Source organism: Motacilla alba, chromosome 2 (genome assembly GCF_015832195.1).
Source record: "Motacilla alba alba isolate MOTALB_02 chromosome 2, Motacilla_alba_V1.0_pri, whole genome shotgun sequence".
NCBI classification, from domain to species: domain Eukaryota; kingdom Metazoa; phylum Chordata; class Aves; order Passeriformes; family Motacillidae; genus Motacilla; species Motacilla alba.
Window position 1 is genome coordinate 5,310,402 of NC_052017.1, and position 22,260 is coordinate 5,332,661.

General features: G+C 41.5%; 1 protein-coding gene across 6 annotated transcripts in view; it reads left to right on the forward strand.

Moving 5' to 3' along the window:
• The window catches only part of LOC119698372 (sodium channel protein type 5 subunit alpha-like), a 215,350-nt gene extending 202,327 nt beyond the window's left edge, over nucleotides 1-13,023 (forward strand). For all 6 annotated transcript variants that reach the window (XM_038130203.1, XM_038130206.1, XM_038130207.1 and 3 more), the window contains 5 exons: nucleotides 3,494-3,547; nucleotides 5,070-5,207; nucleotides 5,660-5,764; nucleotides 6,255-6,525; nucleotides 8,172-13,023. In XM_038130203.1, the coding sequence (XP_037986131.1) occupies nucleotides 3,494-3,547; nucleotides 5,070-5,207; nucleotides 5,660-5,764; nucleotides 6,255-6,525; nucleotides 8,172-9,406 (1,803 nt within the window). In that variant the 3' untranslated portion in view covers nucleotides 9,407-13,023. The remainder of the gene's footprint in view (nucleotides 1-3,493; nucleotides 3,548-5,069; nucleotides 5,208-5,659; nucleotides 5,765-6,254; nucleotides 6,526-8,171) is intronic.
• Nucleotides 13,024-22,260: the final 9,237 nt, after the last annotated feature.

Here is a 22,260-nt window from a genome sequence, read left to right on the forward strand (position 1 = left end):
TTGATTGGGATTCATTGTGCTGACCTGAAGTTGCCACTTTGGGTTAATGAGTCTGAGAAAGTTCATGCAAAATGTCAAGCTCCTCCAACTAAAAGCAGGCTGTCCCAAATCAGCTCAATAAAATAACAGAGGTAACTGCTCTGCTCAGTCTGCAAGCAAGAGGAATGCTTCATTCATGGGGAGGGAAAGATCTTTGTCATCACAACTTTTTGACTTGAAAGAAAGATGATTCACTTTCCTGGTGATTTAACACTCCTAAAACCCTAATCTAACAGGAAAAATGTCTTGCTACAACCCAGTGCTTCAGGTTTAGTTTTTCTGTATTCCAAATTTCCTTAAAGTGTCAAAGCACCTGTGTTCTATAAATCTGTATTTGAGCTTATCAAAGAAATATCTTAAATTTCCAGTACCAGTTTTGCATTTCTCTTGTGTAATCCCACACTTACACCCTGTGATCACCTCTGCATATTTTTTTTTGCAATATATTTTGAAATTTCAGCAATCTATTGAAGAATACCCATGAAATAAGTGGTCTTTCATGCAGCATCTGGCTTGTTTGGAAAAGTTCTTCTTAGACAGAATAGACATAGATTGACTAAATCCTACTTATTTTGAATTTGTCCTATTAACTGTGTCACTTTGGGACTCCAGATGAGGAGTGGGGAGATAACAGAAGCACTTCCAGACCAGCACAGCAAGCAGGAGCTGCAGAGTTAAAGCAATCCCCCATGCCAGGTTTGAAGTCCTGACTGAGACCATAAATCAGACACAAAATGGACGTGAGGCAGAGCTGTGTGTCTAAAGTTACTGCATTACACCATCTCTTGCACTTCTGTGAACTGCAATGCCTGATTTTACTGTCACTGTGGATACAAAATGTGCAAAAAAATCTCTGGTTTAGCTTTTCAGAAATTTCTCTCATCAATAGTAATGCCCAAAGAAACATACAGCAGTGTGAAGGCCAGGGTTTCAGCCGTGAGAAGCAGACATTTTTATTGAACAATTTCCTTTCCTGGGAAAAAAAATGAGAAAGAGAAAAAAGAGAAAAAAAGAAAAAAAGGAAAATAAGAAAAAGAAGGAAAAGAAGGAAAAGAAAAAGAAGAAAAAGAAAAAAAGAAAAAGAAAAATAAAAAAGAAAAAGAAAAAGAAAAAGAAAAAGAAAAAGAAAGAGAAAAAGAAAAAGAAAAAAAAGAAAAATAAAAAGAAAAAAAAGAAAAATAAAAAGTAAATTCCAGAAGCTTACAGATCTAAAGACTTGCTTTACTTCAAGGAACCATTTGGTTTGAGGGCAGTCAGTGCTATCCCACCTTTCCTCCTCCCCACTAATTTGCTGCATTGCAGCTCTAACCACCAGTGAAATAACGAAATGTAATCCCATCCCAGGATGAGTTTATCAGTAGATAATCTCATCACATGACAGTTTCAGTAGAAAATGGTGCTTCTCTGGATGGCTTCCAGGCAGGATAATATCACAAACACTCAAACACAGATTTTGTCACTTCCTTATCCAGAGTGTAAGTGGTTACTAATTCCAGATGAATAATTTCTTTTCTCAGTGTTATATTTCTTTCATTCTCAGTATCTTTTACCCTCTGCAGGTGAAGTGTCCAGGGAAGCTTTCCAGATGTCCCACAGATTTTTAATTCTCTTGCTTCTCGACCACTGAGGGAAACAGAACATCACAGCACTTCATTCTCTTAATATTTATTTTTGTCAGATCACTTCATCATCCTTTATCACTACATACCCCTGTGCCTTGCAGGAGAGTTGCTGGAGTCTGTGGTACACATTGAGGGGTAAAATAGCTGCTCAAAAGGAAATATTTCCTCCTAAGTGGGAGAAAAGTACAGGCTAAGATCACATAATTTTGTGCCACAGAGAAAGGATTTCATGTCTCATCCCAGCCACCCTTCCTGAGCAGCACTTGGAGCTGAAAGCTCTAATGGCAGCAGAAAGTCTTTCATCAGATTAGAAAGAGAATGGGAAAAAAAGGAAAATATTAGGATATTTAAGGAGTATCAGCATGCCAGGTTCAAATAACTATTTGTTTTGATAAAACTGCTGATCGTTCCTGTAGATACTTCATCTAAAGTGATTTTTAACTCCCAGCACCATGGAAGAGATTTTCCAAAGGGTTCTGATTTGGGTGAGTGGGTTAATCTCTTTCAGGCAGTAGATAAGAATAAGTGCAACCTTCTAAACACTGTTTTATGTATACTTTTGAGAGATATATCATTGATCTCTTGTACATTTTCCTTTGGCTCAGTACTATTCAGAAGGAATTGGGAAGGCTGCATTACCTCCAGGACTTAATATAATAATAGAGAGTTCTAAAACCACTGAATGTGCCCACCTCAACCCAGCTGCCTGGGTTTCTCTTGGTAACCTCTGGCCAAATTCCTACTGGCATCATCTGGAATTGAATGCCTACACAAGAGGGCAAAATTCCATTCAAGTGTCAGTATGATGTAAAGAAGTATTGGGCGTGGGTCTTACATGTATAAATCTATGTAAATCTGATGAAATTAATAAATCTAAAAATGCCTCATTACCTGCTCACTCTGACTTAGGTCAGGGTAGGTCTAAGTAGGTCAGAAGTCAAATGAGAAACAACTCTAGAGAACCCAAATAAAGGCAGTGGGGCTTAGGCCAGAGTCAGACCTAATGCCAGGTGTGCTTGGCATCAGGCTGTGCCTAATCAGAGGCAAATATTGGGATCAAAGAGTCGTGGGTTCGCTACAGAATAGTAAAGAGTCACTTCCCTGTGTTTCTCCTAGGAGTGCTGTCCCTGCCCTTCTGCATTGAACATTCCAATAAGAGACACTGACTTCTGTGGAATCTTTTCTTCTTTAAACAATTATTTTTTAAAAAAAATATTAAAACTACTGATTTCATAAAGCTTTCTAAAAAGAAAATCTGAACAGTAAAGCAGATTGATTTTCCAGGGCCAGGCTCACAGCAGGTGTTGATTGCCTTTGCTTCTTTCAAGTCAGCTGTGATTTATGCAACTCCCTGGGGTTTAATATTGTTGTGATTTGCCCTGGTTTAGAAGAGGGCAGAATCCAAGCTTCAGCAGGATATGGATGGGATCCATCTCACCTGTGCAAGGCTTGTGCAAGACAATATTCTTTAATGTTATGTGTGGCCGTATCTCTTCATTATTTGAAATTTTTCAGGTCAGAACTTCCAAAGATTTAATTGTTATGTTTTCTCTCCTTCTTAAAATCTCTTCTAAAAACCTCTCTTTTATCCCTGCAAGTGCAGAAAGTCGAAAAACAGAAATGAGAAAATCCAGGAGAAAACCATACCGGAATTAATTTAAATATCTAAATGAGCATAAAGTCAAGGACACATGTTAGATTGCAAGGCAGGCAATGTATTAATTGTGAAGTACATGCTCAACATTGCATTTTGAAAGTTCATCATAGAGATTATATCATTTCAGGGTGTAGTTGTTTAATATGCTTATGTCTTATGTGGGATTTTTTTTCAGGCCACATTTAAAGGCTGGATGGATATTATGTATGCAGCAGTGGATTCAAGAGAGGTAAGTCTCTGCAAGGAAATTAATAATTTCCTGTTCCATTGCCTTTTGCAGCACTGATGATGCTTAACAACAAGCACAACAAAATTAAATACATGCAGGGTGCCAGTCCCTGTCTTACTCTGGCTGGGACATTGCAGACCCTCATTGTTGGTATCTGTACTGGAGCATGATGACCCAGAAATTAAAGTAAATGTGGCCCTTACTCCTACACAACTGATTTATCTATTCCTGCTGCAGAACTCCCAGGACACAGAGGCACCTCAAGAATTAGTCTGAGTCCATCAAAGACCTAAATTGATCCCTATATTTCTTCCCCTCTCCCTGTTTACTGCCTTATTTTCCAGCTTCTGTTGATAAGATGTCTTTAAAAGTGCTGGCTTTAAGCTGAATTGCCCTGTGAGACAAATATTTAACCCTCCCTACACCTTCACTTTGAGCAAGTGACTTTTCTGCAGCTCCACTGGAGGAGTGTGGAGAAGCTCCTGGCAGACAAAGAGGGTGGTGTGAACTTCCAGCTCTGACTGAGATGTGCTGGTGACTGGTGACAGCTCAGTTCTTACCTTCATCCTGTTCAGCTTTCAGGTTTCCATAAACGCAAACAAACAAAAAAAAGCATTTCCCTTGCTACACCATGTGTGGTTTGTTTATCTTTTTATTAAAAGATCTACAGTTTTCTTTCCTTATTTTAATTGTATTAGAGGAACAAATTTACACTTACTGTTAATTTTTGAGGCAGCTGTCTGGTACTAGGAATTTAAAAGGCTGAATTTAGGGCAAAAGTTGAGGCCTTAGGGGAGGAATAAGGGGTGGAAAAACTTCATGGCACCACAGGAGCAGAGAAGTACCTTTGAATAACATAGCTCATGATGGTGATTTTTTCTGGTACATGTGCACAGGTATCCTCCCTGCTGCTGAATGAAACTCATGGATTACCCATAAGAAAATATGGCATTTAGGGAATGCACCTTATTTAGATACAGGAGCTGATGGGGCAAATCTGAGCACTGTTGCCAAACATGGCAGAGGTGACTTGAGGTTATCAGACTCAAGTCACCTCTTTCTCACTTCTTCAGCAATAGACATTATTCCATTCCACCCCTCACTAAAAAGAAGTTGCACTTATAAATGCAGTGTTTTTCATTAGGATTCAATTATACTGCAATCATACTTCTGTTTTATTGTTAGTACCATTAGTTTATACAGGCATTAGGATAATCAGAAAATGGATTCTTTTCCTCTTCTGGGTTCAGACTGAGAACATTTGGTAGGATTGATTCTGGAGTTGCACTTTCTGGGGCAGTGTGATTGCTGTGACAGTGTTGTAAGTGTTGCTGAAATGACTGTGGCATTGCAGATGCCAGTGGTAAACTTCAGAGGAGAGCTGATTTCTCACAGGAGTTACAGTATTATTCTCATATTTCTTAACTTTTATTTCCAATGGACAGCTTTGTTTTGACTGCATCAATATTTTGATGTGTGCAGAGGTGGTGTCATTTTCACACTCTCCCTTTTCCCTTTGCAGTGCGAGGAGCAGCCTGAATGGGAATGTAATTTATACATGTACCTTTACTTTGTGATTTTCATCATCTTCGGGTCTTTCTTCACATTGAACCTCTTCATTGGTGTCATCATTGACAATTTTAACCAACAAAAGAAAAAGATAAGTAGTGCATATGCTACACATCATCCTGTGACTGCTGCAGGGACCGAGGCCAGGAGCAAATTTATCAGCAATGGCTTTGCCACAGCAGCCTTGAGATCAGCAGTGGCAGAGCAGAAACCACCTTCAGGACTTCTACAAAGCACAGCTGTAGCAGTCTGTAGTATCCCTAGAGGATAAGCATCCTGAAAATATAGGGTGGGGGATTCTATTCCCCACAGAATGCAGCAAAACAGCTCAGGCAAAGAGGATCTCTGGCACAAAATTTGACACGGGGGCACAGACTGGCCTGGTGTCCTCTGTGCACCAACACCACTGTCCCTCTGGGCAGTCCAGCCTGATGAAAGCTACACAGAAAGGGAAATGAAATAGGAGAGGATTCATCCTTGAACTTTAGGGGGCAGAGGCAAGCTCTCTTCATTGAAAATAATAGTGTTGTTCTCACCCTATACTTAGGTGGCCAGGACATCTTCATGACAGAAGAACAGAAAAAATATTACAATGCAATGAAAAAGCTGGGATCTAAGAAACCTCAAAAGCCAATCCCAAGGCCACTGGTAAGAAGAACATAATTCAGTTGAACTTTGTGTAATAGTTGAGTGTTTATTTATTAGAATTAGCACCATTCCACTCCCCAGGATAGGAAGATTTATTGCTCCCAAACAAAAGGCACTTAATAATTATACGTTTTGATTTTGGATGATATTTACAAGTCCAGTGACCTGTGGTACAAATTTCCCTCTTCTGCAGCATTGACTAACATTGCAATTTACATGTGCCATTTACATATGCCAGTGGCCACCTGCCCGCACTGAATAAATTCATGGCCACAGTCCAGTGTCTTGTTTACAGCAGATTCAAAAAGCATTAGGAGCAAATGGGTTTGAAAACTCCATCAAAAATATTCATCATCACTTTTAAGTTTATAAAGTACCAATCAGATGCAATATATTGCCTGTTTTACTCTACTTTCTGATCAATCAGGAGACAATTAGATCATTTTTACATGGCTCAAATTTCCCAGCTAAACTTTTTCCTTTCCCTCAGAACAAATACCAAGGTTTTATTTTCGATGTCGTCTCAAAACAAGCCTTCGATGTCTCCATCATGATTCTCATCTGCCTTAACATGGTTACCATGATGGTGGAAACAGATGACCAAAGTCAAGAAAAAGTGAACATCCTCCACAAGATCAATATGCTTTTTGTTGCCATCTTCACTGGGGAGTGCATCTTCAAAATGCTGGCTCTGCGACACTACTACTTCACCAACGGCTGGAACATTTTTGACTTTGTGGTTGTGATTCTGTCCATCGTAGGTAGGTGACCCTGGATTTTCACCCAGACTCCAAGGTTAGAAAGGCAGATGTAAAATTAATTGGCAAAATTAGTTTTGTGCAATAATATATGCTTTCAACTCAGAGAATTGAATCCTAAACACAATTTTAATCTGTAATTATAACTAGCATACCACTGCCTAACAAAAACTGGTTCGATCAGAAAAATTAGGTGGTTTATCAAACTCTACACTGAATGATTCATGGTGATAAAACATGAACTGGCCACCACATGCACTTAACACCAGTTCTGCATAACCAATGAAAGCGAAATAAAAAAGCCACATGAAAGTGGCACACGTGGATTGTTACTGCTTTGCTATTTGCTTTTTATTACAAAAGTTTGAAATAGTTCTTCAGGGCAGGTTTGGGCAGTGCAGTGAATCTGACTTTTCTTAGCCTTGTTACTAGAGCTCCACACCGTGAGACAGTTTTATTGTTAACCTGTGCCATTTGCTGTTCTGGAGATGTTATTTCGATGCTAAAGAAGTGCAGGTCAAAAGAATCCGAATCCTACCAAAAGAATTTTCGCAAAAGTTGGAAGTAGCAGCAACTGGAAGGTGATCAACTGATCCAGTGAATAAAAGGAGCTCAGAAATTCAACTCTTCTGGAAAAAAGTTTCCTTTTTGAGGGAGGGAATAGGTGAATGAAAAAGTGTCCTGCTAGGAAAACATCAGCTGATGCTCCTGCTACTCTGAACACCCTTAGTGGACTGGGGAAGCTGCAAGACCCCAGTGCAGATCTCTGGTGCTCAGACACCCACCTGCACTTTGGGGGCATTGAACATCCTGGATTTCATAGGTTTGAGTCACCCAGGGAACATCACTGCCACATAGCTGTCACCAGAACCTTGATGTCAGAAGCTCTGGATATGCCCATAGCACACAGCTAACCAGAGCTGTCCTGCTGCTCACAGTGCTGTCCCGTGACCAGCCAGGATGTTTCAGTGTCAGAGGCCTTGTGCCATGCCAGTGAGCCTTTTTCTTATGGGAGGTCAGCAGGGCTCAGTGCAGCCAGGGACTTGGCATTAGACTTTCTGGACCAAGTGCTCTGCTCCTGCAGGAAGTTTAGTACAGGGGTGCAAGTTCAGTTCCTTGCTAGCACAGTCTTAGCCTTTAGTTCCTTCCCAGCCCATCAGGGAAACTGGAAAAATTTATAAGCAAGCAACCAACCAAGCAGATACACAGTAGAAACCAGCACTGTTCTGGTGGTAGCTCAAAAAAAAAACCAGGCCAAGCACACCAGCATTTCTGACTCATTATTTTACAGACAAAAATGTTGTCATATCAGACAAATTCTGACATCTGCACTCAAGACAAATTTCTCAGGTGGGTCATGGTCAAAAAGCTGCAGTTATCTGTGTCTTGATTTGATCTTGGTTTTTCATTACCAACAGAAATCTTTCCCTTAATAAAACTGCAACTACCATTCTTTGCTTACAGTCTCACAAGTTCTTATGGATTAAATGGGCATGAAAAAGCAACAATGCCTTTCCCTTCATTGTGAGCCTTCCACTCTGGGCAACTTTCCATTTATTTTCTCAATAATCCTGACTGATTGCTTTAAAAGGAAAGCCTGGGATTATTTCCCATGTACTAACTTGCTGTCTGTCTCATTTCTTTTCAAGGCACCGTACTTTCTGACATCATCCAGAAATATTTCTTCTCCCCCACACTCTTCAGAGTCATTCGTTTGGCTCGGATTGGCCGGATCCTGAGACTCATCCGGGGAGCCAAAGGAATTCGAACTCTCCTGTTTGCCTTAATGATGTCCCTTCCCGCTCTGTTCAACATTGGCCTCTTGCTGTTTCTGGTCATGTTCATTTATGCCATTTTTGGCATGGCTAACTTTGCCTATGTGAAGAAGGAGTATGGGATTGATGACATGTTCAACTTCCAAACCTTTGCTAACAGCATGCTCTGTCTCTTCCAAATCACCACGTCAGCTGGCTGGGATGGTCTCCTCAACCCCATTTTAAACACTGGACCACCATATTGCGACCCAAACCTTCCCAATGCAAATGGCTCAAAGGGAGACTGCGGGAGCCCTGCCGTAGGGATTTTATTCTTTGTCACATATATCATTATATCATTTCTCATTGTTGTAAACATGTATATAGCCATTATTTTAGAGAACTTCAGTGTAGCCACTGAGGAAAGTACAGAGCCTCTAAGCGAGGATGATTTTGATATGTTCTATGAAATCTGGGAGAAGTTTGACCCCGAAGCCACTCAGTTTATTGAGTATTCTGCACTTTCAGACTTTGCAGACGCGCTGTCAGAACCTTTGCGCATAGCGAAACCAAACAAAATCAAACTCATAGCGATGGACCTGCCCATGGTCAGCGGGGACAGGATCCATTGCTTGGATATTTTGTTTGCTTTTACAAAAAGGGTGCTAGGAGAATCCGGGGAGATGGATGCCCTTAAAATACAGATGGAAGAGAAGTTCATGGCAGCCAATCCCTCCAAGATCTCCTACGAGCCGATTACAACGACGCTCAGGCGGAAACAAGAGGAGGTCTCCGCCATCGTCATCCAGAGGGCCTACAGGAGACATTTGTTCCGGCGCTCCATGAAGCAGGCATCCTACTTGTACCGGCACAGAACTTTGGAGAGCAGCATCCTGGAGGACGATGCGCCCGAGAAGGAGGGTCTCATTGCGTTCATGATGAATGAAAACTACGGCAGGCCCATAGACAAATCAGAAACTCTGTCCTCCACCTCTTTCCCTCCCTCCTACGACAGCGTCACCAGAGGCACGAGTGAAAACCTCCAGCTGAAGATAACGGACATGAGCAAAAGCGATGAGGCTATAGATTGTCTTCTCTCACCCGACAAGGATAAAGAATCAATTGTTTAAATGTTTGTTTAGAATGCTTTAAAACATTGTTTACAGAATGTAATGCTGTAACTACACAACGATTGAAGCAGCCTTCTTATTAAAAATTAGTTGCAAAAGAAACAGTGAAGTTTTTACCCTTAACTACAGGAGTCTAATAAGTCATATAACATTTGACCCTGCTCTTTTTGACTTGGCTCAATATTTATATTTATATATGCACAGGAAGATTCTCTGCAGGGTCATAGCTGTTATATCAGTGGTGTGAATAAGAATAGGCTAGACTGTAAAACAGTAAACACAGTGTATATCTATCCACAGATAAAGCCTGGCTGTATACATTCATTTAAGGTCTTACTCATATTAGTGTGTTTACTTATGGCGATGTATGACCTTGCATTCTAAAAAGAAAAAAAAAAAATCACAGCTGCTGTAGCAAAATGTAACACTTACTGTATATGTTGTGAATGGTCTTTCATAAATTTATTATATTTGATATTTTTTTACTTAAAAAAAAAGAAGTCTCTTTTTCCATGGAGATTAATGATCCTTACACTCTTCATGATGAACTCTGAGTCAAGGTAATAGAAACTTGCAGGATCCCCATCACTTGAAGAGGAAAGTTGTTGATAATTAAAGTATCAAATTAGCAACATTTAAACTGTTGATTACACCAAGCCCTCCCTCTTGGGACTTGCAACTGCACATCAGCAGAAACACACACACACACACAAAAAAAAAAAACCAAAAAAAAAAAACCAACAACAAAAAACAGAGAAGCAAATGATGTCAAAATAGTGAGAGAAATGGCTTGTTCTATCCTTCAGGAAACTAGACAATAATGGATTCTGTTTGTAAAACTGTTAATAAAAGCACTAATTTTTTAGTATGTTTCAAGAATCTGCTTTGAAATCCGCAATCAAACTCGCCATAGAAGTAGCGCATCACGTTTGTGTGTAGTGATCCAAAGCACCATCTAGGCTGGCAAAGTTTCTGTTAAGGTAGTGGGATAGGTTACATTTTCCCCAGGAACACTGAGCTAAACAGCCTTATTTGGAGCTCGGTGCATCAATATTACTGAAAAAAAATTTACAAATACTACTAGTGGTAATAAATCAATGCCAACTGGGCCGTGCAGAACAGCTGTGACAGTGTGATCAAGAAGGTGGGAGGGGAATTACCTCTGGATCTGTACACAAATTTTGAGGGTTTGAATCCTTTTTACTCAAGGTCCATCTTTCATTTTCTCAGATAGTATGGTTAGATTTCTGGGGAAGGACAAGAAATACAGGAACTGATTACAAGGATCTACTAGATAACAGCTATATCCTCATTCCTGTAGGCAAAGGAATATTTACAGTTGATGTGTCCTTCAGCTTCAGGCCAAAGAAATGACAATGCAGTGAAAGGTGGATGTGTGGCTGTAGAAAAGTATTAGAGGTTTTTACATGCTAACATAGATTATTATTTATTATCTTTCAGCCTCGATAGAATGTGAGAAATTATTTATGGAATATAGAGACATGTCCATCATTACAGACAAGTTCTTTCTTTTTCACCTTCAGACTGATTGTACTTGGGTTTGGTTGGACTTCATGGAAAATCTTGAGATTTCTGTAATGAGCCATTGCACTTTAAAGGAAGAGTAATTGTGCTTTTTCACCTTGGAGAAGCAAAGATATCAAGAATGTATTTAAGGGGTATTGTCATTAACATTTAGTTACATCCCAGGTTGTGAAGGAGTCAAAAAACCACATGGGGTTGGCAACAAAAATTAAAGCAACACGTTACAGTCAAGTTTATCTATGGCCATTGTTATCTGTCCTCTAAACAAGTCAGAATATGTACGACAATATGTCAAAAGGATGACAATGTATCTGTGTAAATATGGGCTAATATATTCTCTCCATTCATTGAGAGGTGTCTCAGGCATTCACTTGAGAGTGGTCTATCGGTTAATTCAGAGGATTTGCCATCAGGATTCCTGGGGTCTATTCCTGATTCTTACTACATGATTTTTAGGCAAATAATTTAACCTATCTGTGCCTCAGTTTACCCATCTGTAAAATGGGAATAATAATACTTACCTACCTCACAAGGGTGTTGTAAGACTTTCTGATTGCAAAGTGCTATAAGGGAATGAACCATACTATATAAGTATTATTATAATCATGCTCTCTTGCCCTTTTAACCCCATGTCTATGGTGTATAACATAGGGCTGTTCCTCTGGGCATTTTGTTGCCTTTAAATCTTGTATGTAATTAGATTCTAACTTAAGGGGACTACTCGTCGTTCCTTGAAGTAAAAACATTCTTTATTCCTTCCCCCCTCCCACTCCTCACCTCCCCCAAAAACTCAGAATTGCTCAAGGCTTCTCAAATTAGAGAAACTTTATATTCCCTGTGTATTTATGCTGTAATGTTATTCCGACTGTACATATCACCCAGAAAGAGTATGCGATTTTTATATTTATATGCATATATATATACACACACACACATACGTATATCTATACATATATATGTATCTTGTGAGTTTATAGAGTGGCTGACACTCGGAGGACACGACTTACTGATTAAAATGTTTTCTCCTCAATGGGATTTATCGATCATTAGCAACAAGCTGCTGCCTATAATGAAACTGTTTAATTAGAAAATAGTACATTCATTACTTGCTGAACAAGCATTTATTGGCTGACAAGTAGCAAAATTATTTTCCTTTCAAAGCTTTAGACTAAAAAAAAAAAAAAAAGAGGGAAAAATGCTAAGGAAAAAGGAGCATTTCTCATGTGATTTTTTTTCATGTATGATGTAAACTGTCTGAAACCCAAGGAAAACGCCAGCCTGCACTCAGAAGTGAGTTGTTGGTTATGCTGCTTTAACAATATTTTAAATATTTGCAACTTATATTAAAAAAGATTCAACCACTGTTTTTATTAAGAGTCAGGCCCAGTAATGAACGGAATGTAAAGAGACAATTAGCTGATCACTGATTTTATTAGAGAAGAGCTCTTCCTTTGGTCATTTCACCCTTGAGTTGAACATTTTAGTGTCATTGCTGTGAGACCCTATAGTACTGATGCAATTACAAATGGTTCTTTTACCCAAAACCTCTATTTAAAAAAAAAGAAGTAATGCAAAAAAAATCTGAAAGAGGGTCTTAACTCTAGATGTTTACAGTGCAACTTTCTAAAACTGAATTGTAAATTACTTTCAAAAACCTTTGTAACTGGAAGGTCGGTTTTCTATTGGGTTTTCTATTGTTCTGTGGTGTGTTTCTTTAGAGATGAAGAGGGAATGGTATCTTTGTATGGTATGCAGAACTCCCCTCAAAAATGTCAAATAAGCTCTTTGTTACTGGAGATGCCGATCCGAATCGAGCCATGATACAACCTCCCAGTGCAGTGATTTAGTTTAAGACACAAACTCAATAGTTGGCCCACACTGTCTCTAAGCATGGTGAGTGCTACCATTTTATTCTGTTGATTTGTTCAATAAAGGCTACCACATGAATCACTCAAGCTACAAAAAGAGCAAGGAAAATATCAGCCAATATCATAGGACATATTAAGCTGTTTGTACCTGGAAAAATTCAAGTTTATTATGTTTCTTTATTAAATAAATAAGGATAACAAATATTTCTTCTGCATTTTTTTTGTTATGTTGTCAACATTTATGTTATTATTTCTCTGACTCTTTTTCTACATATTTTTTTGGGGAATGCATGGTGACTTTTGCTAGGAGGCTTGTTGATGAAAACCCCTCCAGTTCACCTTACATTGGAAGGCAAACTACAGAGAATTAAAGGCTTCTTGAAATCAGTGGAGAATTTATGGCTACATCAAATGAATTCAAAGCAGATTCAGAAATCTTTCTTCAAACAGAATCATTTAGAGGATCAACCCAACATTGATATTTCAACCCATCCTGCCCAGTAGAATTAGCTGGAGGAGGAAAACTAGTTTGAACTGCAATGAAAAAAATTCAGCCAGACCTTTGAATTAGTTTAATAAAAATCAGTTTATAATTATGTTTTAAATTAACCTGGGGCAGTCTGACTTGTGGAGAAGAGGTTTTTTTTTTAATAAGCATTTGCTAAAATATGTCATACAATAATTTGACTTTTGAGTCAACGTGTATAGAATGAATCTGTCTGAAATTCAGGAAGATATTTTTGGTTAGGAAGGAGCAGTTTGCTGAAATTAGAATTCTCCCTGGAGACATGTCAGGTTAGTTAAGGAAATTCCTGGTTAGAATTTGTGGCCAACATTCCCGTGCAGAGGAAATTCAGTGTCATGATCCCCACTAGGAAGATTTTCACCTCTAGATTTTTACTGTAATTCCCTAACTTCTATAGATGTTTTCCAATCACTTTGGATTGGAACTAGGGGATAGGGGATGCTTTGGGTTACAGAACTCTCCTTATTTTCATGCAGGTCTTGGAAAAGTTTCTGAAGGATTTCATTTTTTCAGGATTTTATTTTTCAGGATGAAATTTAAAAAACCCCAACATTTGCCAATTGCATTTCTTGTTTTCCAGCCCTAGCATGGAACCTGGGGGACTGTCTCCTCAGAAAATGTGGATTTTTATACTTGTTTTTTTTAAAACATGGAATTATTTGGCTTGGAATGAACCTAAGACATCACCTAGTTCCAAATCCCCCCTGCCATGGGCAGGGACACTTTCCACTGGACCAGGTTGCTCCAAGCCCAGTGCAACCTGGTCTTGAACTCTTCCAGGATAGGGCAGCAGTAACTTCTCTGGAAAACATGTTCCAGTGTTTCACCACCATCACAATGAATAATTTCTTCCTAATATCCAATTTAAATCTCTTGTAGCTACTCTCTTGGAGCTTAACTACATTAATAAGTAAAATAAAGTTGATTTTACAAAGCAGCAGATCTATTAAATCAAGCCTAGGTGCAATCCATTGGGTTGGAGTCAGGGCCTGCAATTTCTAGATTCATTTTGAGATTTTTTTTCTTTAGTGGTTTCTGTTCCTTTTTACTTTTGATGCAAATTATCTTATTATACATCAAGATCCCTTTGGAAAAAAGTCAGCATTAAGAGAGAGAGTTAACAGCAGCACAGGCAACCCAGTAAGTTTTCTCCGGAAAAGTCACATATTAGTAATTTGCTTGAGATTGAAAGAGGCTTTTTAAAGTCAGAAATCATTGCTGCAGGAAGTGGAGAAATAAAGAATAAATGCTCTGCAGTGCAAAGCCTCCACTGGTCTCTAAAGGACGCCCATGTAGGATGGCAGTTGTGTTTCTGGCACCAGGAATGCATTTTCCTGCTGTGTGCCAGGGGTGTGGAGACTGGAGCAGAACTGGGTTTATAACTGGAGAAAACAGACAGGAGCAGAGCACAGGGAGAGAAAGCGCCGGACGCCTGCGGAGCGGCTGCTCCTTCGTGTCAATTCCCCCATCGAGCCGCGAAAGACTGTCCAGGCTGGGTGAAGAACAAACATGGAAATCCTTCTGAGTGTTTACATATTGCAAAGAAATAGCAGCCGTGTCAAAGGGAAAGCATGTGAAAGCAAATAGTCCTCGGGGAATAGCTATTGGCAGCCAGCAAAAAAATGCTTCGCGGTCAAACGTCACCGATAACCCCGCGAGGGCTGGAGGTGTTGGGCTGCAGCACAGGCATGGGTTTGTCAGCACCTCCGCCCGAGCTATTTTAGCCAGCTGACAAGCAGGGCTTTGGGCAGCTCCTGGCCCACGTGCCTTTGCCATGGCACAGTTTCTGAGACTGCTGCTGCAGTTGTTTTTTCCCTGGAATTTCATTGCTTCGCGTTGGGTTGGGAGTCGCAGCCGGGTCAGAGCATTTGAGGTGTTTTTTCCCTAGAAAATAACTGCAGTCCTAGAAACCTCTAAGCCACATTCAAACATCAGCAGTGTGGCTTACATAATGAGATTTTAATTCAAAAGAATTGTCTCTTTTTCTTCTTCTTCTCATTATTATTATTACTACTACCATTACTTTATTTTTAATACCCCAAAACTTCAAGTTTATATGATCTGGTCATATTTTCAAGCTTTTTGTTTTTTATATTAGTTCAAAAAATGGGGCTTCAAGAGAAAAAAAACACAAAACACACAGACAATTATGATAAAACCATGCATGGTTCTAAGAGGAGTTTAAAGGTGACTTGAACTATGTAACTCTACTTTAGAACCTCTGTGGCATCTGTGGAACCTCAGTTTCTCTAAAGCTAAAGGGAATTTAGCAATTCCCATAGGGAAACCAGGTTTTTAACACTTCTTTTTTTTTCATCTAGATAGACAGTCCCAGTTGCACAAGTTTGTCTTAATTCCTTTTCAAAACTTGCAGACCAAGCAAAAATGAAATAATTTTCATTTTTAGCTCAGGGACAAACTGTGTTCATTATAAGAATTACTATGGAGGATACAAACCTGGAGTGACAGGGCTCAGTGTAATATGGACAGTTCAGCCCTTGGTGGCAGTTTTGGTGACATAGACTCATTGAATCTTGGAGGAGTTTGGGTTTGAAAGAACCTTTAAAAGCCATCCAATCCCACTGCCCTGCAGTGAGCAGGGACACCTTCCACTAGACCAGGTTGCTCAGAGCCCCTTTCAATCTGGCCTTGAACACCTCCAAGGATAGGGCAGCCACAGCTCTTCTTGTTCCACTGCCTCACCACCCTCATTGTAAAATATTTATTCCCTATACTAGTCTGAATCTCCTGTCTTTTAGTTTAGAACCATTACTCCTTGTTCTATCACAACAGAACTCCCTTAAAACATTCCTCCCCATCTTCCTTATAGGTTCCCTTTAAGTCATCAAAAAAGCCATTGCTTGCAGCCACAGCCATGCTAAACCTTAAATAGGAGAGGACATCACCTCCCCCTGTCCTTGCATAACCCCACAGGCCAGACAAGGCAGAGAAAGAGCCAGAGGGAGCTTCAATCAAATTCCTTTCTTTTCTACAGGAGTGGGGACTGAAGGGATGCTCTGGGGCTTGGCTGGGTCTGTTGGAGTCTGGATTTGCTGGCAGGTTTGCTGGAAAACCTTAGAGGGAGGCAGAAGAGAATATCCTCCTTGTGAGGAGGTGGGATGCTGTGGTTTGAGGTGGGTTGCTCTGGATGTTGCAGGAGGAGCTTTGTAGCTGTGCCAAGAGATTCAGCAGTGCTGTGCTGCACATGTGCAGGGTCTTCTCTAAAGCCTGTGGTTGCAATGGGGTAAAGACAGTTGAAATGGGGTAAAGATAGTTGCAATGGGGTAAAGACAGTTGAAATGGGGTAAGGATAGTTGAAATGGGGTAAAGATAGCTGTTTCTCCTGGGCAGTAGGAGAAGGAGCTTCTTACCCAGGCAGGGAAGATGCCAGTCCTCAAAGGAGGGCAGGTGCCTCTCAGGACCTACCTGGCTACTGCTGAAAGTACAGTCACAGGGTCCATACACCTCTGCCTGTGTCTCTCCCTTGGCCTATTTCAGTCTGGTTTTGTTGAGGGATGGAAGCCTCAGAGATAAATGAATTCCTATGAGCTTTTCAAAAATAATCAGCTGAGGAGGATGTGAAAATCTGGCAAGCAGGAAAGGTTGTAAAAGGAGGTCAAGTCTTAAGGAAAAATAAAACATTTTCACACAGAGGCACAGGTAGGCCATATGTATGCCTCACACAGGCAGGTCATATAAACGTGTCATATTGTAGGGGAAACAGTTAATTTGCCTTTGCTTTGCCACCAAGGACCAGCAATTCCACGGCACAAAACACAAAAAAAACCAGATGGTTTTTGTTCTGGTGTCCTGTGCTTTTTTTTGGATTGACTCCATTATCCAATGGGAAGGTACTTGAGATGGAAGGTACTTTACTTTTTGTTTTCCAGGAGAAGCTGGGAGGACAGCTATGCACCTTAGAGGTAAGATTCTCTCTGTACCTCTCTCCACAGCTGTACAAATGTGAAGGGCTTCTCAGAAAAAGTTGGAGAAAATAATAGGAGAAGCAAGGTGGGGATTAGAAACTTGCAAGTACCTTGATTTGCTTTGGTAGGAGCAGCTGCTGAATAGTGTGGAGGGCAGGTGAGGGGGGTAAGCTCAGTGGTGATGACACTGGCATAAATCTCTCACAGTAGGTGACAGTCACCTGGGTAGCATCAGCAGTGATGCAGCTCAGGGCTGCGTGCAGTGCCACTACAGACACCTCAGTGTGTGCACAGCACAGATAACTGCTTATCTGCAGGCCTGCTGCTCCAGGAATCATTTATCTCCGCAGAAATGCTGCAGGGCTGAGCTGGGCAAGCTCTGCAGCCCCAGGGTTTCGCTGCACTCTCCTCTTCAGGCAGTGAGAAGATGCAGAAGGCAGCAATCTCCATGTGCTCCTGTCAGTGGGGCTCCAGTGGTTGGATGCACCTCCCAGAAAGTTCATCACAAAGCACTGTGATACAGTAAGTTGAAAGAAAAGATGTGGTGGGCTAGAAAATACACCCACAGGAAATAAGATTTGGTTATTTATTTTTTTAAAACTCATGGCTGTGTTGGGAACTTGGACTCAAGTCCTCTTTCTCCTCATTGTCAGAGGAAAGCCCCTCAGGAACCCTGTAATATTCAACCCCAGTGATGCTACTCCTATGAGCAATTATTAGCCAAGCTGTTTCTCTCCTGTCCTTACAGGAGGGAACACTGCAGAGCTGGATGTTAGTAGAGGATTCAAGAAAAAAACACTCAAACAAATAAACAAACAAAAACCAAAACAAAAAACCCAAACCACAACTAAAATATCCTGGTTTAAGGCCAAAGATTTTTGCCATTCAAGCCATGGTGTTTTTTTTTTTTTTTTTTTTTTTTTTTTTTGTTTTGTTTTGTTTTGTTTTTTGTTTGTTTTGTTTTGCCAGGAGTGGCTGCTTGGGAATAAAGCAGCTCCTTGCAATGGCATTTGCAGTAGAGCTGGGCTGAGTGAATTATCCTACTGTCCACTGAGAAAACAACAGAGGCCAGAAAACACCTGACTTCTCACTCACAGAGGCTTTCTAGGCTTCAGGGAGGATATTTTCCCTTCCAGAAAGGGAAATGCTCAGCTGAAATCATGTTTCTGACCCTGTTCTGAGCCTGACACTGGACTGCCTTAGTGCAGCTAAAGATACACTGTCCCCCTTGAGGTCATGGGTGCAGAGGTCAGGTGTGGCCACCAAGGATAAAGCCCCAGTTTTTCACCCCACTCTTGTCCTAACCTATTGCACCGTAAGAAAATCCTGCCTTTCACATATGGTATGCATATGCCAGGAACCTTAAACCCACAAAGGCTGCAAAGCTCACTTTTTAGTAGGGTCTTGAGGACTTAACAGCTCCAGGAGCCCAACTGTGAGCCTGCCACCCAGCAGCTGTGATCCCCTCTCACCTCAGCCTCCCTGGGAAGGATGGGAAGATCAGCCTGAAGATTAGTCAGCCTTCACATTCTTGGAGTGTTTGGCATAGAAACACTCCTGGACACTGACAGGGGGAAGGTGGAGAACTACCCAGGCCCCAAAAGGTGGTAAACGTGGCCCCAGTCCAAATCTAACAGGGCTGGTAAGGCTGTTGCTTTATAAGGATGCGCAGACACAGGGAGGGATGATTTGCTGCTTTACCCCTCCCAAATCAGTTCAGTGTTGCAACTTGTATTGAGAAGGGTGGACAAAGCACACTCCTTCATGCTCACACTGGACTCCCCTCCTTAGTTCCCTCTGAAAGGAATTTAGTTCAAGTGCTCAGAACTGCTGGAGGGTGGGGGATTTTCAGTAAAATTATCTTGTCACCTCCATGTAGGCAAGCAGGACATGTCATCCTAGCAATCTGTCCTGAAGTAAACTCCAAATGAAGTTAAAAGAACCTTCCCAGAGTAAAGAATGAGATGAAACATGATCCTGCAGCAATCTTTTTTATCTGATGATGTTTGCAATTATCAATCTGAGCTTTTTTAATCCTCTCCATTCTTGGTGTAGGCAGTTGATGCTTGCAAGTATCACAGTTCTGGTCTCAGAGCTGTGTCCAAATCCCTGAAGCCTAAAGCTTAAGGTCCTTACCCAGCTCTAATTTGAGAGCTTTGACTCTCACACCAGCTGACTGTGTGGATTAAATGCATGTAAATACCTTCATAGTGACTGGCAAAACATACTCGTGATGCTATCCTAAATTGGGATGCTCTCCCTCCAGGGGTGTCAGTTTGATGTTATCACCTACTCAGCAAATAAATCCCTTTATTGATGGAGGGTGAATTCCTGCTCTCCATCAGGCCCATGAACAGCTTCTTTACCCTGTAAGTCTGTTTTCTCCCCTGCCTTGGGATCACCAAAGCTGGTTTTCCTAGCACTGTGAAGATGCTGTTATTAATGCTTCGATATCATCTCTACTTCATCGCAGCTTGCTGTGACTCACTCCCATGTTTGCACCTTGGTGCTCTGTCTCATTGGTCTATGAAAGATCCAGGATGAGAGTTTCCATTCCAAACACTCATCTCCCTCCCAAGCTAATGGGGTCAGACAGCTCAGTCTGCAAGGCTCAGATTTCCTTAAGGGCGTCATGTCACTGACAAAAGCCAAGAGAAGGTGGTCCCTTCAATGTGAATAAAATATTCCCTGGCTTACAGCTCTGTCTAAAAACCTGGGCACAAGGCACACCTCACATCCAGAATGAGACATGCTGCATTCCTTCCCACCTCCAAAGTGCTTGAGATGCCCTATGCTGGTTCCAAATAGTAGTTTTCTGCCAATTTTCCTCTTTGTAAGGATATACATTAACTTCCAACTATTGAGTTTGGGTTTTTTTTTTACTCTGTCTTTAGCTTTTAGGTGAGCCAAATAAAAGCATGCCCTCTGTTAACTCAGTCATCAGCAGCTTTGGGGCAGTGAGACAGTCAGGCTTGTTAATCTGCATGGACCACATCCTGGGCTGTGTTTCCAATTCATATAGGTGACATTCCTGCTGGATACCAAAACCAGTCACAGGTTGATTTTCTTACCCAGAGGCTTAATAGGATGGCAGGAATAAACTCTGGTCCTTCTGAGTGGGGTCTCACCTTCCAACCTGCTTAGCTGAAGCAGTCCTTAGTCTGAACCCTGAAAATCATGTCTGGGAGACTGATCTAAATCAGAGCTGTCCCAGGGATCTTTCCCTGTTCACCCGTCAGGACATGCTGCTAGAGCAGTGCCTCCCAAAACCTCCAAACCTTCCTGGAGGGGAAATGGCTGCTGGAAAAAGAAATGTTGGTAGGACAGGCAGCTGGAGATGGGAGACAATCAGAAATTGGGAAGGGTATGAGGGTGCAGAGGGATGAAATATGGATGGCATGGGATGACCTGGGGACAGCACCAAGCTGTTAGCATGACCAGGAAGCACACAGAGAGCAAGTGCTGCAGTGCTCAGAGCAGCTTTGTAGTCTGGATGATGGTGTGGCAGCACTGAATTCTGTGTCTGGTCATGTCTTGTTCAGTGGCATAGGAATAATCATTTTGACAAAGGGCTCTTCCAGCCAGGGAGAGCCTGGGAAGTTCCCTTGGACAGGCTGCTTCTCCATCTGTTCAGTCCCAGTGAGAAACCTGGCTGGCTTGTCAAGCCACCAAAAAGTGTGATAGATGCTGGTTTGAGAGCTCTCCTTGGTAGGCTCCTAGAAACTGGGGGCTTTGGGAAAAGGATGTTTGCTGACTTTTTTTTCCTTCTAAGTCTAACCAATCTCATCATATTTTAAAAAATAAAACCAGAAGAGCAGAGCTCTGCATTCATGTGTGTGTACACATGGAAATACGGGGTTGCAGGAGGAATTTCTGAAAGCAAGTCACCAGGAGAGGACCCCTCATCTCCATCCTGGGCTTTTGAGGACATTTCGCTGGGCCAAAACCTGTTCTGAATTTCCTGAGGATGGAAAAGGTAGGCTATTTCATACTCTAAAAATGAGCGCAACCTTAATGAAGCCAAAGCCACAGAGGGGCTCAATTACACTTGCATTATAAAATAACCACAAAATCTAATGGTAGTGGGGTTCAAATATCTGCTGGCTTGCAAGAAGATGACCGCAGAGAATGCAAAGCACGACCTGGCTATTGCTGTCATCACTCATGGGGAGAAAACTTGCTGGGCCAGAATGCCATCCCAAGCAGACAATGACCCAAGATGTGAGTGTACTTTGGTGTTGCTGTTGATTCCTGCTTGTTAAAACTCTTTACTTTATGTTTATCAGTGATATTTCTTGTGCTAGAGACAGTTTGCTGCGTGTCAGCAACATCACCCCAGGACCCAAGGCCAGAGTGAGACAAATGCATCTGACTCAGCAGTAAATCCACTTTCCTCCTCTCCCTGTGTCCAGCCCGAGTGCTGCTGAGCCACAAAGGGTGCTCTGGGCAGCTCTCCCAACAGCAGCTGTCCCTCTGTGCCGAGCAAAGAGGCATCTAAGAAATCTTGGTATGTCTCCTGCCACACTCAGCAGGAAGGCTCGAACTGCACTGCAGGCTAAAAGTGATCTTGCAGCAGAGCCAAGAGGTTCAACACCCAGTCGTCCTTGTCATAGCACATTAAAAGCTGCTGATCACTCAGCTGTGAGCAAGCAAAGGCTTTTATGTAGAGCAAATGTAGTTTCTGCCACAGAGAAGCAGTGGGCAAGTTCCAGGAGTGAGCTTTCTGCTGACACTTGGAATCTCTATAAAGATTGCATGCTCAGACCTCTGAGAGGGCAAAACAAGTCGAGGATTCCCCTTTTGCTCTCAAAATGCTTTCTGAAGAGCAGGGGCAGTGGATGTCCTCCAGCCTTGGGGCAGACTCAGCCTGTCCTGTTGCCCATGGCTGGTGTTTGAAGCTCAGAGGGCCATGGGATGTTCATGGGAGGCCACGTGGCAGACCAGGAGCCTCAGCCATGCCAAGGTACTCTCCAGAAACACCACAGCTCC